General features: G+C 38.6%; 1 protein-coding gene across 3 annotated transcripts in view; it reads left to right on the top strand.

The window, feature by feature from the left end:
• DCAF4 (DDB1 and CUL4 associated factor 4) overlaps nt 1–21,484 on the top strand; it is a 38,388-nt gene that overhangs the window by 8,186 nt on the left and 8,718 nt on the right. For 2 of the 3 annotated variants that reach the window (XM_043989956.1, XM_043989955.1), the window contains exons 3-8: nt 10,642–10,739; nt 11,413–11,570; nt 12,119–12,201; nt 15,398–15,500; nt 17,211–17,354; nt 18,714–18,763. In XM_043989956.1, coding sequence (XP_043845891.1) covers nt 10,642–10,739; nt 11,413–11,570; nt 12,119–12,201; nt 15,398–15,500; nt 17,211–17,354; nt 18,714–18,763 — 636 coding nt within the window. Of the gene's footprint in view, nt 1–10,641; nt 10,740–11,412; nt 11,571–12,118; nt 12,202–15,397; nt 15,501–17,210; nt 17,355–18,713; nt 18,764–21,484 lie in introns of those variants that run through there. The other variant, XM_043989957.1, reaches the window with a different exon arrangement.

Here is a 21,484-nt window from a genome sequence, read left to right as displayed (position 1 = left end):
CCGGCCTCAGACACTTGACACTTACTAGCTGTGCGCCAATGGGCAAGTCACTTAACCCCCATTGCCTTAAAAAAAAAAAATTTAATACCCATGGAATATAAGAATTAGAATGCAGTCACCATACCCAAACACATTCACCTTCTCCATCTTCATTCATTCCATCCAGTGCTCTGTCATAAAGAAAAATTGGTTACTATACACAGAACAGAAGGGATTGTAACTATGCTTGAAGTCACCACTTTGCTCGGATACTGATGCTCCTGAGTCCTATATGTTAGTAAACATTAGTATGTTGATCATGAGGCAATCAAGGTAGACTTCACAGCACCACTTCTGGAAAGATTCCCAGAGGGAACAATAATATCAATTTAAGAACCTTTCTACCCACCAGACTCCCCTTTGGTGTGAGACAGTAACAATGGATGTTAAGTATTAAACCCACCAAAGTATTTATCTCCAACAATAATAGGCATATACTCAGATGGTTAATGTAAAATAGCCTCCCCAAATCCATCCCATGGTGAAATTAAAAAAGTATTCCACAGGGCAGCTAGTTGGCACAGTGGATAGAGCACTGGCCCTGGAGTCAGAAGTACCTGAGTTCAGATCCGGCCTCAGACACTTGACACTTACTAGCTGTGTGACCCTGGGCAAGTCACTTAACCCTAATTGCCTCACTAAAAAAATAATAATAATAATAATTTGATTTCCTCTTCCACTAATTGGCGAAGCTAGGTGGCCCAGTGGATAGAGCACCGGCCCTGGAGTCAGGAGTACCTGAGTTCAAATCTGTCCTCAGACATATAACACTTACTAGCTGTGTAACCCTGGGCAAGTCACTTAACACCAATTGCCTCACTTTAAAAAAAAAAGCATTCCAATGAGTAACACTTGTATAGAAAAATTATTTAGTGTCAAGTAATGGAGTAACCTGGGTGTCCTTTGGAGACAGACCTTCCCTTACAATGTTTGGTTTTGTGAAGCTTATGTAAGTATATAACCATAACTAAATTGTACAGGAAAGCCTAACAGACCAACAGATGTCTTTTGGGGCTGCAAAAGACAAGGGTAAAAGAGTCACTGGAAAAGGGGATGAAGGGAGTTTAAAAATCAAGGAATAGACTTCCGGGGGCAGAGCCAAGATGGCAGAGAGAAGCTAGGAACATTCCTGAGCTTTCCTGTATTTCCCTCAAAAACAACATTAAACCAAGCCTCTAAACAGATTCTGGAACTACAGAACCTACAAAAAGAGAGACAAAATCCTGCTACTTGAGAAAATTTAGAAGACTTCAGCAAAGGTCTATCTCACCTAGGGTAAAAGGGGAGGGCAGCTCACCTAAGTAAAGCTCGGCTCAGTGTGGCTTAGCACCACTAGTCTCAGCTGGCAGATCACCTTAGCAAAGCTCCACTCATTGGCAGCTCAACACTATTGTAACTCGACACAGCTGAGAGTGGGGCAGCCAAGAGTAGTAAGAAGCTTGCAACCATGAACCCTGTGCCCCAGGAGCAGACTTCAACTTGATAACTTTAAAAATAGCCTACAACATGAGCAAGAAACAAAAAAAGAACCTTACCATTGACAACTTATATGGTTAAAGGGAAGACCAAAATTCAAACACAGATGAGTTAGTCAAAACGCCCACAAGTGAAGACTCAAGAGGGAAGATTATCTTGTCTCAAGACCAAAAAGCCATCTTTGAAGAGCTCAGAAAGGCTTTTAAAAATCAAATAAGAGAGGTAGAAGAAAAAATGGAAAAAGAAATAAGAGAAATGAAAGTTACACTGCAAAAAGAAGCACAAAAAATGACTGAGGAAAACAATTCCTTAAAAAAATACAATTGGCCAAATGAGAGAAAAAATTAGCCAAACAGAAAAAGAAGTGGAAAAGCTTACTGTGGAAAATAAGGCCTTAAAAATTAAAATCGAGCAAATGGAAGCGAATAACTCCATGAGACAACAAGAATCTACCAAATTCGTTTTATGACACAAATATGGTGGTCATACCAAAACCAGGCAGAGCCAAAACAGAGAAAGAAAATTATAGACCAATTTCCCTAATGAATATTGATGCTAAAATCTTAAACAAGATATTAGCAAGGAGATTACAGCAAGTGATCACCAGGATAATGCACTATGACCAGGTGGGATTTATTCCAGGAATGCAGGTGTGAGATTAAAATTGGATATTAGATCATAAATCTCCCCTACTTAACCTTTCCCTTAATTTATCTCCCAGACTAGTAAATGGAAGAAGCTTCTGGTTTTCTTTATTGTATGGTATTCACAAGGTGATATTGATTAGAAGGATAGGAAAGTAGAAATACAATACAAATGGTCTTAAGTCTAGGCTTAGTCTATATTCTGTATAAAATTCACCAAAACCCAAGGCCACTTTTGGGGAAAGAGACCGAGTCAAGCGCGTGCTGTTAACCGAGAGCCGGGCCGAGTCAAACTCCAGTCCGCGTCTGTCTGTGCAGCGCAGCCAGGAGACCAGCGGAGCAGGAAAAAAGCCCCACTTCCATTCTCTCCTTGCCTTTTCAGCTCGCACCCCAGAAGTCGAGTGCATAGCAGGCAGTTTGACATGTGCAGCAGGCACACTGGCATGCGTAGCTCATGCCATTGGTCTCCTCCCCAAAAGGGTGGTCCTTAAAGAAAAACTGGCATCTTTCAGTTATCCTAACCGACTGTTAAAAAACTTTCATTTTTTTTTTTACCACACAGGGCTGGTTCAACATTAGGAAAACTATTAACATAATCAACCATATCAATAAGAAAACCAACCAAAATCATATGATTATCTCAATAGGTACAAAGAAAGCTTTTGACAAAATACAGTACCCATTCCTAATAAAAACACTAGAGTTTAGGAATAGGTGGAGCTTTCCGTAAAATAATAAACAGTATCTACCTAAAGCCATCACCAAGTATTATATGCAATGGAGATAAATTAGAGGCCTTCCCAATAAGATCAGGGGTGAAACAGGGATGTCCATTATCACCCCTATTATTTAATATTGTCCTAGAAATATTAGCTTTAGCAATCAGAGAAGAAAAAGGAATTAAAGGAATTAGAATAGGCAAGGAGGAAACAAAACTATCACTCTTTGCAGATGATATGATGGTATACTTAGAGAATCCTAGAGAATCAACTCAAAAATTACTTGAAACAATTAACAACTTTAGCAAAGTAGCAGGATATAAAATAAATCCACATAAATCATCAGCATTTCTATACATGACCAACAAAGTCCAGCAGCAAGAGATAGAAAGAGAAATTCCATTTAAAGTAACGGTAGATCATATAAAATACTTGGGAGTCTACTTGCCAAGACAAACCCAGGAATTCTATGAACACAACTACCAAACACTCTTCACACAAATCAAATCAGATCTAAATAATTGGAAAGATATCAATTGCTCATGGATAGGCAGAGCTAATATAGTAAAAATGACAATACTGCCTAAATTAATTTACTTATTCAGTGCCATGCCAATCAGACTACCTAAAAATTATTTTATAGAGCTAGAAAAAAATAATAACAAAATTCATCTGGAAAAACAAAAAATCAAGAATATCCAGGGAAATAATGAAAAAAAAATTCACAGGAAGGTAGGTTAGCGGTACCAAACCTGGAGCTTTACTATAAAGCGGCAGTCATCAAAACTATCTGGTAATGGCTAAAAAATAGAGTGGGAGATCAATGGAATAGGCTAGGCTCAGGAAATGCAGTAGTAAATGACACTAGTAATGTAGTGTTTGATAAACCCAAAGACTCCAGTTTCTGGGATAGGAACTCAGTATTTGACAAAAACTGCTGGGAAAACTGGAAGATAGTATGGCAGAAATTAGGCATAGACCAACATCTTACACCTTATACTAAAATAAGGTCAAAATGGATACACAATTTAGACATAAGAGGTGATACCATAGGTAAATTAGGAGAGAAAGGAATAGTCTACCTATCAGATCTTTGGAAAGGAAAACAGTTTTTGACCAAACAAGAGATAGGGTATATTATAAAATGCAAAATGGATGATTTTGATTATATTAAATTAAAAATTTTCTGTACAAACAGAAGCAATGCATCCAAAATTAGAAGGGAGGCAGAAAGCTGGGAAACAATTTTTGAGGCCAGTACTTCTGATAAAGGCCTCATCTCTAAAATATATAGGGAACTAAATCAAATTTATAAGAATCCAAGTCATTCCCCAATTGAGAAATGGTCAAAGGATATGACCAGGCAGTTTTCTGATGAAGAAACCAAAGCTATCTATTCCCATATGAAAAATTGCTCTAAATCTCTAATGATTAGAGAGATGCAAATTAAAACCACTCTGAGGTACCACCTGACACCTATCAGATTGGCTAAAATGACAAAAAAAGAAGATAATAAATGTTGGAGAAGCTGTGGGAAAATTGGAACACTAATTCATTGTTGGTGGAGCTGTGAACTGATCCAACCATTCTGGAGAGCAATTTGGAATTATGCCCAAAGGGCAATAAAGCTGTGCATACCCTTTGACCCAGCAATTCCACTTTTAGGTCTTTTTCCCAAAGAAATCATGGAAAGGGGAAAGGGACCCACATGTACAAAAATATTTATAGCTGCTCTTTACGTGGTAGCAAGGAATTGGAAGTTGAGGGGGTGCCCATCAATTGGGGAATGGCTGGACAAGTTGTGGTATATGAATACAATGGAATACTATTGTGCTGTAAGAAATGATGAGCAGGAGGAGTTCAGAGAAACATGGAGGGTCTTATGTGAGCTGATGATGAGTGAGATGAGCAGAACCAGAAGAACATTGTACATAGTATCATCAGCATTGAGTGTTGACCTACTGTGATGGACTATATTCTTCTCACCAATGCAATGGTACAGAAGAGTTCCAGGGAACTCATGATAGAAGAGGATCTCCAAATCCAAGAAGAAAAAAAAAGAACTGTGGAGTATGGATGCTGATTGAACCATACTATTTCTTTTGTTTTGGGTGCTGTTGTTTTTTTTTTCTATTTTGAGGTTTTGCATTACTGCCCTGATTTTTTCTCTTATAACAGGATTAATGCAGAAATAGGATTAATGTTATTATGGATATATATATGTGTGTGTGTGTGTACATATATATATAGATATAGATATATAGATATATGTATATAGATATATAGATATAACCTATATCAGATTACCTGCTGTCTAGGGGAGGGGGGAGGGAGGGAGAAAAATCTGAAATTGTAAAGCTTGTATAAACAAAAGTTGAAAACTATCTTTACATGTAACGGAAAAAATAAAATACCTTATATGTTAAAAAAAAAAAGATATCAATTGCTCTTGGATAGGCAGAGCTAATATAGTAAAAATGACAATACTGCCTAAATTAATTTACTTATTCAGTGCCATGCCAATCAGACTACCTAAAAATTATTTTATAGAGCTAGAAAAAATAATAAAATTCATCTGGAAAAACAAAAAATCAAGAATATCCAGGGAAATAATGAAAAAAAATTCAAAGGAAGGTGGGTTAGCGGTACCAAACCTAGAGCTTTACTATAAAGCGGCAGTCATCAAAACTATCTGGTAATGGCTAAAAAATAGAGTGGTAGATCAATGGAATAGGCTAGGCTCAGGAAATGCAGTAGTAAATGACACTAGTAATGTAGTGTTTGATAAACCCAAAGACTCCAGCTTCTGGGATAGGAACTCAGTATTTGACAAAAACTGCTGGGAAAACTGGAAGATAGTATGGCAGAAATTAGGCATAGACCAACATCTTACACCTTATACTAAAATAAGGTCAAAATGGATACACAATTTAGACATAAGAGGTGATACCATAGGTAAATTAGGAGAGAAAGGAATAGTCTACCTATCAGATCTTTGGAAAGGAAAACAGTTTTTGACCAAACAAGAGATAGAGTATATTATAAAATGCAAAATGGATGATTTTGATTACATTAAATTTAAAAAATTTTGTACGAACAGAAGCAATGCATCCAAAATTAGAAGGGAGGCAGAAAGCTGGGAAACAATTTTTGTGGCCAGTACTTCTGATAAAGGCCTCATCTCTAAAATATATAGGGAACTAAATCAAATTTATAAGAATCCAAGTCATTCCCCAATTGAGAAATGGTCAAAGGATATGACCAGGCAGTTTTCTGATGAAGAAACCAAAGCTATCTATTCCCATATGAAAAAATGCTCTAAATCACTATTGATTAGAGAGATGCAAATTAAAACAACTTTGAGGTACCACCTGACACCTATCAGATTGGCTAAAATTACAAAAAAGGAAAATAATAAATGTTGGAGAAGCTGTGGGAAAATTGGAACACTAATGCATTGTTGGTGGAGCTGTGAACTGATCCAACCATTCTGGAGAGCAATTTGGAATTATGCCCAAAGGGTGATAAAGCTGTGCATACCCTTTGACCCAGCAATCCCACTTTTAGGTCTTTTGCCCAAAGAAATCATGGAAAGGGGAAAGGGACCCACATGTACAAAAATATTTATAACTGCTCTTTATGTGGTGGCAAGGAATTGGAAGTTGAGGGGATGCCCATCAATTGGGGAATGGCTGGACAAGTTGTAGTATATGAATACAATGGAATACTATTGTGCTGTAAGAAATGATGAGCAGGAGGAGTTCAGAGAAACCTGGAGGGTCTTGCATGGGCTGATGATGAGTGAGATGAGCAGAACCAGAAGAACATTGTACACAGTATCATCAACATTGAGTGTTGACCTACTGTGATGGACTATATTCTTCTCACCAATGCAATGGTACAGAAGAGTTCCAGGGAACTCATGATAGAAGAGGATCTCCAAATCCAAGAAAAAAAAAAAAAAAGAACTGTGGATGCTGAATGAACCATACTATTTCTTTTGTTTTTGGTGCTGTTGTTTTTTTCTATTTTGAGGTTTTTCATCATTGCTCTGATTTTTCTCTCATAACATGACTAATGCAGAAATAGGATTAATGTTGTTATGTGTGTGTGTATATAGATATATAGATATAACATATCAGATTACCTGCTGTCTAGGGGAGGGGGGAGGGAGGGGAGGGAGGGAGAAAAATCTGAAATTGGAAAGCTTGTATAAACAAAAGTTGAGAACTATCTTTACATGTAATGGAAAAAAATAAATTTTTTTAAAACAGGAAAAAAAAAAGAAAACTAACCAAAATTATATAATTATCTCAATAGGTGCAAAGAAAGCTTTTGACAAAATATAGCACCCATTCCTAATAAAAACACTAGAGAGCTTAGGAATAGGTGGAGCTTTCCTTCAAATAATGAGCAGTATCTACCTAAAACCATCAGCAAGTATTATATGTAATGGAGATAAGTTAGAGGCCTTCCCAATAAGATCAGGGGTGAAACAGGGATGTCCATTATCACCCGTATTATTCAATATTGTCCTAGAAATATTAGCTTTAGCAATCAGAGAAGAAAAAGGAATTAAAGGAATTAGAATAGGCAAGGAGGAAACAAAACTATCACTCTTTGCAGATGATATGATGGTATACTTAGAGAATCCTAGAGAATCAACTCAAAAATTACTTGAAACAATTAACAACTTTAGCAAAGTAGCAGGATATAAAATAAATCCACATAAATCATCAGCATTTCTATACATGACCAACAAAGTCCAGCAGCAAGAGATAGAAAGAGAAATTCCATTTAAAGTAATGGTAGATCATATAAAATACTTGGGAGTCTACTTGCCAAGACAAACCCAGGAACTCTATGAACACAACTACCAAACACTCTTCACACAAATCAAATCAGATCTAAATAATTGGAAAGATATCAATTGCTCATGGATAGGCAGAGCTAATATAGTAAAAATGACAATACTGCCTAAATTAATTTACTTATTCAGTGCCATGCCAATTAGCCTACCTAAAAATTATTTTATAGAGCTAGAAAAAATAATAACAAAATTCATCTGGAAAAACAAAAAATCAAGAATATCAAGGGAAATAATGAAAAAATGCACAGGAAGGTGGGTTAGCTGTACCAAATCTGGAGCTCTACTATAAAGTGGCAGTTATCAAAACTATCTGGTACTGGCTAAGAAATAGAGTGGAGGACCAATGGAATAGGGTAGGCACAGGAGACACAGTAGTAAATGACATTAGCAATGTACTGTTTGATAAACCCAAAGACCCCAGCTTCTGGGATAGGAATTCAGTATTTGACAAAAATTGCTGGGAAAACTGGAAGATAGTATGGCAGAAATTAGGCATAGACCAACATTTGACACCTTATACTAAAATAAGGTCAAAATGGGTACATGATTTAGACATAAGAGGTGATACCATAGGTAAATTAGGAGAGAAAGGAATAGTCTACCTTTTAGATCTTTGGAAAGGAGAGCAGTTTATGACCAAACAAGAGACAGAGAATATTATGAAATGCAAAATAGATGACTTTGATTACATTAAATTAAAAAGGTTTTGTACAAACAGAAGCAATACATCCGAAATTAGAAGGGATACAGAAAGCTGGGAAACAATCTTTATGGCCAGTACCTCTGATAAAGGCCTCATTTATAAAATATATAGGTAACTAAATCAAATTTATATGAATCCAAGTCATTCCCCAATTGAGAAATGGTCAAAGAATATGACCAGGCAGTTTTCTGATGAAGAAATCAAAGCTATCTATTCCCATATGAAAAAATGTTCTAAATCACTATTGATTAGAGAGATACAGATTAAAACAACTCTAAGGTACCACCTGACACCTATCAGATTGACTAAAATGACAAAAAAGGAAAATAATAAATGTTGGAGAAGTTGTGGGAAAATTGGAACACTAATGCATTGTTGGTGAAGCTATGAACTGATCCAACCATTCTGGAGAGCAATTTGGAATTATGCCCCAAGAGCTATAAAGCTGTGCATACCCTTTGACCCAGCAATACCACTCTTGGGTCTTTTGCCCAGAGAAATCATAAAAAAGGGAAAAGCACCCACATGTACAAAAATATTTATAGCTGCTCTTTTTGTGGTGGCAAGGAATTGGAAATTATGGGGATGTCCATCAATTGGGGAATGACTGAACAAGTTGTGGTATATGAATGTAATGGAATTCTATTGTGCTGTAAGAAACAGTGAGCAGGTGGAGTTCAGAGAAACCTGAAAGGATTTGCATGAACTGATGATGAGTGAGATGAGCAGAACCAGAAGAACATTATACACAGTATCATCAATACTATGTGTGGACCAGCTGTGATAGATTAGATTCTTCTCACCAATCCAACAGAACAAGAATGTTCCAAAGGACTCATGATGGAAAAGGCTCTCCAAATCCAGGGGGGTAAAAAAAAGGAACTGTGGGATATGGATGCTGATTGGACCATACTATTTCTTTTGTTTTTGATACTGTTGGTTTTCTGATTTCAGGTTTTTCCTTTGTGCTATGATCCTTCTCATGTAACATGACTAGTGCAGAAATATGTTTAATGTTATTATGTATATTTAACCTATATCAGATTGCCTGCTGTCTAGGGAAGAGGGAGGAAGGAGGGAGAAAAATTTGAAATTTGAAATCTTATATAAACAAATCTTGAAAACTATTTCTACATGTAACTGGAAAATAATAAAATACTTTTGTTTTTTAAAAAAGGGGGAATGAAAAATGAATGATAAAATCATGTCTCTTCTGTTGCTCATCACAGAACAAGTTGAACAATTTTGGAACTAGATATTTTTCCTGTAGTTGTCAAGATTACCAGTATTTAAAGAAAACAGTCTTCATTCCCTTGGCTTCATTATTGCTAAGGGTAGGGGTAACTTTTTAGTGTACTCGATACTTATAATGGAATTAACCATGATTCTTAAATAAGGCCTTTGGTTTGTCATCTTCTCATAAACTCCTAGAATTTTAGTTGAAAAAAATTTGAGGAATCTAGTTCTACACCTTTATTTTCCAGATGAAGAATTTGTGCTCCAGGGAGGGAGGTGAATTGACCTGCTAGGACTAGGACCTTCAGTCTTCTGATTCATTCCATTGCTCTATTCCCTATACCATGTTATTTCCTTACCTTCAGCCTGTAATTTACCAAAGGTGAAATGGATGGCTCTTTGGATTAAAAGCAGTACGTTTTCATTCTGGCTTTGACCCTGAAGCAAATGTCTTCATTCCTGAGCCTCAATTTCCCCATCTGTAAACTAGAATAGCCAAGAAAAGCTTGGTAAACCTAGACTAAACAAAAACTAGGACTTGCCTGGTGTATAATTGCTTTTGTGGCAAATGAAAACTGCCATGACATTCTTAGTGGTATGGGTTTCTACGATATTTTAGAGTACTTTGCAACTGGAACATTTTAAATGACTTCAAAAAATGCATTGATGCTTAGAGGTGAAAATGGGAATTACTCTGAAAATACACATCCTTTAAAAAACAAAGGTGAGCAAAAACATTGCCTGACTATTTTGAAGTATATGCTAGGAGAAAAGCCTGAAACTTCAGTTTCACATAAGAAAATAGGCAAAATAACCAAACAAGTTGTGGTGTGAATGTTAATTTAGCTGTATTTATACCATAGGCAGAGGGGTATTGGGACACTAGGTAAACTAAAGCCCTTTGCAGCAAGTAAGCATGACGTCCCAATTTACCATAGCTGCTTATGTTTACAGATATGGAGCACACACATCTCATAGTGCTCAAAGTTCTGACAGCAATACTAGCGCCCTTTCATCAACTTCCAGCTCAGACGCAAGCTCTTCAGTGCCAGGTAAGGCAGTTGCTGAGTGCCAATTATGACCTCTCTTTTGAATCCTTTCTTTCTGACAAAAAATAATTCAAGCGAAAATCCCACCTAGTCAACTTGGTTTTTTCTGTTCAGGCAACACTTTCCTTCTTTAGCTAGAATTTTTGGGGGTAAGTTTGTAGGTTCACTTGGCACCAAAGCAAAAAAGGCCTCTGAGTTTAACCAACTTTCTTCTCATTCTCCTTTTAAATTATTTTTTTCTTTTTTCAAAGTGAAATTACTAATCATCAACAAACACACACAAAATATATATGTGTGTGTGTATGCATGTGTGTGCATGTGTGTGTGTGTGTATATGTATACCTATATGAGAATCAAAGAGAGGGTTTTATATGAACCCACGATCCTCTATCCATTTTGTTTTTATGCACACATATTAAACTTAACAAGGTAGTATTAAAATTGCCTATCGTATCCCATTTGAACTTCATTTTGTTTTCTTCTGTATTTTTAAAATGTTTTATTGATGTTTTATAGACCTTCAATCTAGTGATGAGCATGTGACTATATTTTCTTCCATCCTAGAAAAGATGAATTTAAGCAGGGGTGAGGATCTAATAGCATTACAAGTTCTTTGCCAGGTCAGTCAGTTCATCTTTTTTAAATTCAAATTTCATTTCATTTCATATGGTTAAAGAACTGCCAGGATTTTACTTTGATCCCGAAAAGAACCGTTACTTCCGCTTGCTTCCTGGACATAACAACTGCAACCCCCTCACAAGGGAGCTTATCCAGCACAAGGAGAGGGAGAGCAAAAGACTGAAGCTTTTAGAGGAAGAGGATCTGCAAAAAAAGGTGGGCATGAGGCAAGAGGACAAAATGGAATATTTTATTCTCAGAATTTTTTCCCCATAATGCACGCGCACACATGTCTGTGCACAATATAGCACACCAGTTGCTGAAAAATGACATGCCTAACTTCACCTAACAAACTTCTTTCAGGATGGGGTTACTCACTACTCTGAAAGATGCCTCCAGGACTTATCTTCTTGAGTTGTGATAGAGGAGAAAGAAAACAATTGTCTCTTTGTAAAGTTTAAGCTATTGTCCTGTTATTTGACCTACAAAGGCCTGTGTAATGGGAGAACCACTGAATGGAGAGTGGGGAGACCACTCTTACCAAGGTAGCTGTATGACCCTTAAGCAAGTGATTTAACCTTTTGGGGGTCTTACTTTCCTTAGGCATAAAATGAGGAGGTTGTACTGAACATTCTGTAAAGCCTGAATGGTAACCTAGAATTTATTATAATGAGCTTTCTCATGTTGAGAAATTAATTTCTTACTGTGATCTCCACCTCTGTGCTAGATAAAATTTCATCAGATTCTCTCTTATTTTTCCTTAGAAAACAAGCAGAATTGGATTGAATCCATTACCATTGTTGAACAAGAGGCAGTTGGGTTTACTCTACCCTACCAATTATTGCCGGTAAGACATACTTCTTTAGAATGTTTCTTCTGTTTCTTTGAATGGCACAAAGGTTGGACTGTGTGATCTCTGAGGTTCTTTGCAGCTCTGATTCTTCCTATATCATTGTTTCAAAACAAACCTTTCCAAATGATAACTGAATATCCTTCACAAGGGCCATCACTTTTAGCTCCTTAAGGCAGTCCCAAGGGAGTTATTTCTTTTCTGGAGAGTGGAAAGGATTCCTCCATGAAGGGGAATGGAAAAAGGAGAGAATACAAAGAAATTAAACATGGATGAAAAGAGAAATCTTTTATTTTGGGAGGCCAGTCTTTTTGTTACTATTAAATAATTTATGTACTGATAAATCTTTCATATTTTAGTGAATTTGGCAGGTCCTATAACTTCATCACTATGAATTCCCCGCCTCCCCCACTTCTCCTATTCTCCTTACCTGTTTGCACTATTGAAAATAAGCTTATCTTTCCAGAAGTGTTATGCTAAATGGATACTTTAGAAGTGAGTCACTCCTTCACTTCTGATTCAATTCAACAAATACAGGTATCCCAAAAGTTTTAATGCAGTTTTAAGCTATTTAAGCTTATAAAAACTTTGGCGACACCCTTTCTTTACTAAATTTTTCTTTACTAAATCATTTTTGTGCAAGGTACTCCAAGGCACTGGGAAGACAAAGATGTGCCTCCATCACATAGATCCTACCTTCAAAAAGCTTACAATCCAATAGCTAGTGTGAAGATACATGCTCAAATCATGTTTTCCCTAATAAGCATAGTTCTAAGTACAAATTGGGCAGTGTGCTATGAGAAAGTTGTGGAGATGTGTCAATCCCTTTCTGACCGAAGAGGTGAGAGAGACTCTTGTTTAACCAAGGTAGGCTGTTTTAAATGACAGTTATATCAATCGGAATTTTGTGTAAATAAAATTGTGTATAATAAGCCCTTAGCTTATTCTCAAGCCCAAATTTTAGAGTTCTGGTCTTCATTGTTTTTTTAAAAAACAAAAAAGGCTTATAAATAATCCTAGAACCAGTGAACAGTGAAAAATAACCAGCTGTGGTACGGCAGAAAGAAGACTGAATTAAGAGTTGAAAGAAACTGGTCCTGGCCCTACCCTTAGACTTTGTGTTGGCCCTCTTCTCTTCTCTCTCTATGTTTTCTTTTGGTGACCTTGTTGCACTTATGGATTCAGTTATAGTGTCCACAGATGAGTCCCAGACCTGGTATCCTGAGCTCCCAAGCCCCATCTCACCAACTGCCTAGAGGACATTTCAATCTGAATGTCCTTTAGGCATCTCAGACTCAACATGTCTGAAATAGAACTCATCTTTTCCCCCAGACCCCCCTCTCCTCCAAGGGCATTGCTGTCCCAATCCCAGGTTCTCCGCCTTGGTGTCCTCTTTAGTGGCTCACTTGCACACACCTTTTTTCTCCCCCAACCCCCCATTCCTAAGTCTGGTCAATTGCCAGATCTCCACAATGTGTCTCTCACTGGTCTCATCTTGATTCACACATAAACAGTCCTAGTTCAGGCCCTCGTCACCTCTCTCTTGGACAGATCCAGTAGCCTCCTGATGGGTCTCCCTTCCTCAAGCCTCCCCTTACTTCAGTCCATCCTCTACATGGCTGCCAAAGTCTTCCTAAATGGAAGGTCTGACCATGTCATTTCCCTATTCAGTAAATTCCACTGGTTCCCATTTGCTTCTCTTTGTCATTTAAAGTCCTTCCCCCATTCCCCTTGTCCCAACCTACTTTCCATTTTCTCTCACACATTAACCCCATCCAGCCAAACTGGTCTGTTCTTCCTTCTGTTCTTTCCTCATTCTGTTTCCCACCTGTTCCTTTTTTCACTAACTGTTCCCACTGCCCAAAATGCACTCCCTTCTCCCACCCCCACCCCCTTTTTTTGGGGGGGGGGGGAGTCAATTGGGGTTAAGTGATTTGCCCAGGGTCACACAGCTAGTAATTGTTAAGTGTCTGAGGCCGGATTTGAACTCAGGTCCTCCTGAATCCAGGGCCGGTGCTTTATCCACTGCGCCACCTAGCTGCCCCCCACCCCCTTTTAAAATCCTTAATTTCTTTCAAACTCAGCTGAAGCCAAACCTATAGAAAGTCTTTAGTGTTGTCCACAGGGCATTGTATCTATTTGTGTGTATATGCACATATGTATGTGGTCTTCTCCACTTAGGCTGTAAGCTCCAGCTGCTTGACTGTTTTCCTTTTGTCTTTGTATCGACAACACCTGCTAGTGTTTGTCTGACACATAGTAGGAAAATGCTTGATTTTTTTTTTACCTCTGTGACCTTCATCAAGTTGCTTCACCACACCAAATGTCAGTTTCTGAGGTACTTTCTGGCTGCCACGTGCTCCTTGATGCTACTTCTTACTACCTCTCTCTTCACTTGCTAACAATTTGTCCATTTAAGCCCCGTTGAGCCATTGTTTCCATTACACAATGGAAAGGCTACACTGCCTTCCTGCATTTCCCCTTCCTGCTCAGGCCCCATATAACACTTTGTCCTACTGCTACAAGCAGTTGTGTTTGTGTTTTATTTATCCCTGTACTAGTAAGTTTTCCATGAGAGCAGGTTCAATTAAAGAGGTCAGAAAAGAGACCATTAGGAAAACCTACTCTGGCTTCATGATTCCTATCTCCCAAACTTCTGAACAATAAATGATTCAGAGAAGTCCTCAGGAAGTAGTAAAGGGTAATTTTGGTGGTATAAATGTGCTTACTTTTATCTCAAAGGCAGGTAAGTACATCTCTGGGCCAAAAAAGAAAACACCCAATCCCTGAGATCAGAATCAGAGCTTTTTATTTGAATGGGGAAGGGTATCTTCAAGGTTTTGGTCAAGATATACAGAAGGCAGTACTGTGGTTAAGATTCAGAGCTCTTGGGGGTTTCTTCTTGACATCCATATCCCATTTAATATGTTCAATCTTTTTTGTCAATTTTGGAAAGTTACACTTTCTATCTCCCCAATACTTAAGCCCAGTGCTGAATAAAAGGAAATTGCCTAAATGTCTATTGAATGAAAATGGTTAGAGAATCTTGCCCTTAAAGCTATTCTTAAAGAACAGTATGGAAAGGAAAAATAATAGAGATTTTTCTCATGCTCTACTTACTCTTTCCCACATCCTGAATTTTGTTCACTGCTTAAATAGTCATTACTACCCCCTCCCTGTTTACTGCCTACAGACTAGTCCATGAGTTACGTGTAAACTGCATGCAGAGAAAGAAGGTGGAAATTCAGAGCCCCGATTCCTCTGTTGTTGGAACTGATCACTTTAAACTCATAGTGGTGAGTTGGAGATGATTAAGTATAAGGATTAGCTATGCCAGGATACTCCATAGGGGTGGCAGAGATTTTGGGGTGGTCTATGAACTAGATATAACATTTGGTTTTTAACTTTGGCTTCAAACTGCCACAGAACTGGGTGGCTTGTTATTTATAATTTAAGCACCTGCTGTATCTGCAATAGCAGGTGCTGTCCTGGCGGGGTAGATTGTACTGCAACCATGAACCCACCCATCCCTTCTGCCCCATCAGTTTGCATTAGGGCCCCCATATGCCTAAAGACCAGCTAAGCATCATACATTCTTTTTCCTTTAAGGTGTTATGTCCCTCAGTTGGGTGATGAATTGCATGCTTGTTCCAAGATAAAGGTGGCCAAATTTGGAGCTCGTGTGCATCAGGAACTAAGAGATTCTAGGCAATATAACTTGCATGATCTGTGCACACAAAGGCATTCATTTTCTGAACGATACCTCCATTCCATTTGCCTTATAGAAAGAACCCATCTCCCTATGCTTTGAGACCATTTCCTGTACCACCCCACCCCCACAACATACATGTACCCCTAGAAAGGAGGTAGCAGCCTTTTGGTCCTGGATAGCTCTGGAGACTGCTGAAAGAACATCAATGAGGAGGATAAAAAGTACTTTTTTAAAAGACCTGACTCAGGAATATAACAAAGTATAAATAATTAAAAAGTAGAGTCATCCAAACCCAAGTCATCCCTTTTCTTCCTCTTTGCTAAAGGGTAGCTGTGAAAAGAAGAAAAAGACAGCAGTGGAAAGCATAGCCTTGGATGATTAAGGAGAACTCTTCTAGTGGGAGGGATGGACTTGAGTACAGAATAGTCCAGTGGGGTCAATGCCTGTTCTCTCTGAGGTACATAATACAAATTGGTGTCAGGACAGGACTAAGGTGTTAAAAGACTATTGTAGTCACATCGTCGTTATGGGGGCGGGGGGAGAGATAGACATGAATTATTCTCAGTCTTGCTCCTGCTACACTAGGATCTAACCTAAAATCCACGATACCCCATCCTGATATTCTTCCATTAAACCAGGATGAGCATAGTAGGAAGTCATCTCCACTGCTTGTCATGTGTGTTAGGCAGACTTACCTCTCTTGAGCAAGTGCCTCAGATGACACAAACCTGCTTGGTAGAGTTCTAAGTTGAAGGATTCCTCAGTGACTTTTCATCATAAATGCTGGTAATTCTGTAGATCTTACCTTCCTTTAAACACCATGACAAACATTTAAGCATGGCTGCTTGTCACCAGAGGTCCCATTTTACAGTTCAGATCAGATCCCAAGCACTAGTAATCATTCTTCCTGAGGCATACTTTGGACAGAAATTGAAGCAGCTACACCAGTTTCTCTAGACCCAATTCTTATTTAAGTACTGACCTCAGTTTCCCTGGTAACATTACCTCCAATAAATGTCCCCTTTGTGTGATGTCCTTACGTTCTATTCAGAGTTGTTGAATTGCTAAATCAGGTGCTTGTCAGCATTGCCCCAAAGATGGCTATATTTGGGGGTGGTGAGGGGAGAGTCCAAGTGATTTCTGCTCTTAGAGTTAGCTGACCATATTCCTGCTAAAAAATGTTTTAAAAAGTAAAGGGGCAGTGGACCAGAGAGAAGTGAGCTGTTGCTCAGTTATGACCCTCACAGCTGACCCTGACTCCTACTTTGAAGTAGCACATGGTTTGCTTTGGCAGGCTGACACTGCCCGAGAGAGGATATTCACAGTTAATGATGTGGAGCATGGAGGCTGCAAGTATGGCATCATCAACCTTAGTGGTTTAGGAACCAAGGCTCTCACTGTGGAGATGTATGACAACCTCTACTTTACCAACCGCAAGGTATGTCATTAACTTCTTTGTTACCGGCTATAGGACCTATCCTTTCCCTTCTTCCATCTAGTAATTCCATATCCCAGTTTGGATTTAAATGAGTGGTTCTTGGGGGCAGCTAGGTGGCAGAGTAGATAGAGCACCAGCCCTGGAGTCAGGAGTACCTGAGTTCAAATCCGGCCTCAGACACTTAACACTTACTAGTTGTGTGACCCTGGGCAAGTCACTTTAACCCCAGTTGCCTCACTAAAAATAAAAACAAACAAACAAACAAATAAATGAGTGGTTCTTGGCACTTGGAGGGGCCAAAGAAAAGTTGGATTGTAAAGATGGTAGGAGGGAATACGGGAAGATACCAGACTTTATTTGTCTGATTTTTCTATTCCAAATGACTGAGATCCTGAGTAACTACATTGCAGCCTCAACAGTTGGTGGCTTAGGGAGAGAAAATGACTGCTTTCTCAGATGGCTGTAAGGCAGTCTTTCACAAACTGGGTTTAAGAGCCACAGAAGGGGAGGTGTGAGAGGAGGAGGAAGGATGTTATCCAAAGGTGTCTCAGAGTTGTAGAGTTGTGAGGATGGGGAAGAGATGAACCGTTTGCAGTCAAATAATGAGCTTTCCCTTTCCATGGTCTCTCTGTAAGACTAAGATAAAAAGCTGAGCTTCAAACCTTCCAGCAATAGCTCCCTAAGTACCATCAAAAACACTGTGGACTCTCTCTGCCCTCCCCCTTTTTTGGGGTAGCATATAGGATAAATTAAGTTTGGGATTATTTGAAGTGAAATACGTTGTCTCCCTGCAGTTTGCCTATCTTGGGAAAATTTCTTTTGCTTTTTCTATTTTCTTTTCTTTCTTTCTTCATTTGTTATTGTAGTGAAGGAAGATGGCAGCAATAAAGTGCCTAGGGTGTATTCAAAGCATCTGATAGCGATTTTCCCCCATTCAAAGCTACCCTGATCCTCTCCCTCTTTGAAGTCTTAACACAAAAGTGTCATAGGGAGATAGTGTGCTTTGCTGATATTTACTGGGGAGGGAATACCCCATGGCCATCAATCCAGCACCAAGCTCACATGTAAAAGCAAAAAGGGGGATCAACCACCTTATTCATGAGCATTAAGAATACTGTATTCTACTGTTTCAACAGACATAAAAGCTGCATAGAGCTTGAAAACTCATCTCTGACTGATAGTTAAATTCATCGGGGCCTTTCCCTTATTATAAAGCCACATGGGATTTAACCAGCTCAGAGGAAGAAGAGAACCAAAAGATATCCCTATTTCTGAGACTTTAGGAAACATACCCTGACAATAAGTTAGAAAGCAGTAGTCATAACTGATTTTTCTTCTTGCCGTGTGCTTCCTTACCAGGTAAATTCTGTATGCTGGGCCTCACTGACTCATCCAGATTCCCATGTTTTGTATCCTTCAGCAAGTGAAGAAGTCATGAACACAGAGCAACTATGAGGGTGTTGTTGCCTAAATAAGAGGCTGAATGGAGGAGTGTAAGCCACTGCATGGATATCCCACCTTGTAGGAGAAAAAGGTGCATCTAAATAGAACTCAACAAGAGAATTCTCATGGAAAATAAGAATGAGCAAGCAAGCTCATTATAGGTACTATTTCCCAGGAACATTTTATGCCCTGAGAAAAAGAGTATAACTATCCAAGAGGGCTTCTATTTGTTTAGAATTAAAAATAAAACTTATAAAAGCATCAAAGCCTACAAAAAGAAACAGCTAATTAACACTGAAAATGACAAAGGGGGCTAATCTTGACATGGAGGATTTATTCTTCAAAGAGAGGTCACACTCATTCTGTATGATCTTCACCTTCCTTTAAAACAACTTCCTAGAATCTTCCTTCCCTTCCACAGTTTTTATACCTTCCATTCCTTTGCCCCAGCCCTCCCCCCCCCCCCCTGCCGCCAAGAGTTTCAACAAAAGAGGTGTCTTTTAAATTATGTTCAAGGCAGCTGCCCTCTCCCCCAGTCAGTGGACCTGACCAAAAAAGTGAAAGGTAACCATGGGCAGAATTAGGAGCAGCAGTGGGTTGCAGATTAAGGCTTGTTATAAAAAATTCTTGCCAACAGAAGAGTTCCCCAGTGGATTCCCATGAGGGATCTCACTTGATGTCTGGATGACTACTTGTGAATGTTGGGAAGAAGAGTCTTATCTTGTTCCAGTACATGTTGCACTGAGGTGGCTGCTAAAAGTACCATTCGTGGGTAGCTAGATGGCAAAGTGAATAGAGTACAGGGCCTAGAGTCAGGAAGACCTAAGTTCAAATCTGGCCTCAGATACTTACTAGCAGGGGCAGCTAGGTGACGCAGTGGATAGAGCACCAGCCCTGGAGTCAGGAGTACCTGAGTTCAAATCCAGCCTCAGACACTTAACACTTACTAGCTGTGTGATCCTGGGCAAGTCACTTAACCCCAATTGCCTCACCCAAAAAAAAAAAAAAGATACTTACTAGCTGTATGACCCTGGCAAGTCACTGAACCCTGTTTGCATCAGTTTCCTCATCTATAAAATGAGCATTAAACCACTGCAGTATCTTTGCCAAGAAAACCCCAGAGGGTCACGAAGAGTCAATATGATTGAAACAAATGAACAAGTGAAAAGTTCAATTCACATTCTCTGCTATTATGACACTTGATGTACCCTAGTGCCTTTTGGTAGGAGGAGAGGCTTCACTCTAAGGAACACCTGACTTAATTTCCATCACTTGTATGGTCAACCAAGTGGTACCTTCCTGTTTATATCATGGAGCAGCATTATTTTGAAGTGACTCTCATTCTGTGTATTTCCCTTCCTTAAAGGAGGCAGCAATTGGAATCTTTGCAGAGGAGGTCTCACAAAGTGCTTAGAACCTTTTTTTAAAATGTTGCTTTCTGGGAACAGGACCAGCACATGTTATGGATTCTAATCTGTATTTCAGAGGACAGGATTTGATCCATAGTATATCCAGTCATATTATGAGTCAGGTCTGTTACTCCCTTTTATGTAGCAGAAGTGTTGCTAAAATGTTATATGACTATTTTTATAAATCAACTCCTGCCTTAGGTTTTAGATTTACTTTAAATCAGAATTTAAAGAAATCCAATTATAATTCCCATTTTTTCATTTATTTTTTTAAATCTTAAAAGTATTTTATTATTTTCCAGTTACATGTAAAGATGGTTTTCAACACTTGTTTTTATAAGATTTTGAGTTCTAAATTTTTCTCCCTCCCACCCTTCTCCCCTCCCCAAAACAGAAAACAATCTGATATAGGTTATATATGTAATATCACATTGAACATTTCTGCATATAATTCTCCTTTTTAGTCTTTTTTTTTTTTTGCAGGGCAATGAGGGTTAAGTGACTTGCCTGGGGTCACACAGCTAGTTAAGTGTCAAGCGTCTGAGGCTAGATTTGAACTCAGGTCCTCCTGAATCCAGGACCAGTGCTTTATCCACTGTGCCACCTAGCTGCCCCATAATTCTCCTTTTTAAACAAAAAAAATCCCCAGTGTGCTTTTTTTGTGCAAACCCATTCTTATGTGGAGAGGTTTTCTTTAAAGCAAGACCCACTTTTATATAAATGTGCTACTCTATTGTGATATTTACTCATTCTTGTGAAAAATATCTATATAGAAAGAAGACCTTTGTGGTACAAAAAAAAAGAAAATGAACGCAACCTATTGGCTTCATTTAAAATGCTTTCTTTTTTATGAAAATGACATGATCTTTGTTAGGCTTTAATAGGATCAAAAATACTAATTTTTTTTTTAATTTTTTTTTTTAGTGAGGCAATTGGGGTTAAGTGACTTGCCCAGGGTCACACAGCTAGTAAGTGTTAAGTGTCTGAGGTCGGATTTGAACTCAGGTACTCCTGACTCCAGGGCCGGTGCTCTATCCACTGTGCCACCTAGCTGCCCCAAAAATATTAATGCTGATGTTCCTCTCCAATGGTTAGTTTCCCAGTATCCCCAGGTGTTAGTTTTGGGTACACCTTCTGTTTTCGGCAGAATGTCATCAATCCTTTGTCTACAAAAGTGATACTTTTTTTTTTTTTAGTGAGGCAGTTGGGGTTAAGTGACTTGCTCAGGGTCACACAGCTAGTAATTGTTAAGTGTCTGAGGCCGGATTTGAACTCAGG

The sequence above is a fragment of the Dromiciops gliroides genome, chromosome 2, assembly GCF_019393635.1.
Source record: "Dromiciops gliroides isolate mDroGli1 chromosome 2, mDroGli1.pri, whole genome shotgun sequence".
Taxonomy (NCBI): Eukaryota; Metazoa; Chordata; class Mammalia; order Microbiotheria; family Microbiotheriidae; genus Dromiciops; species Dromiciops gliroides.
The sequence above is the reverse complement of the archived record's forward strand: the minus strand, read 5'-3'. Positions and strand labels throughout refer to the sequence as shown.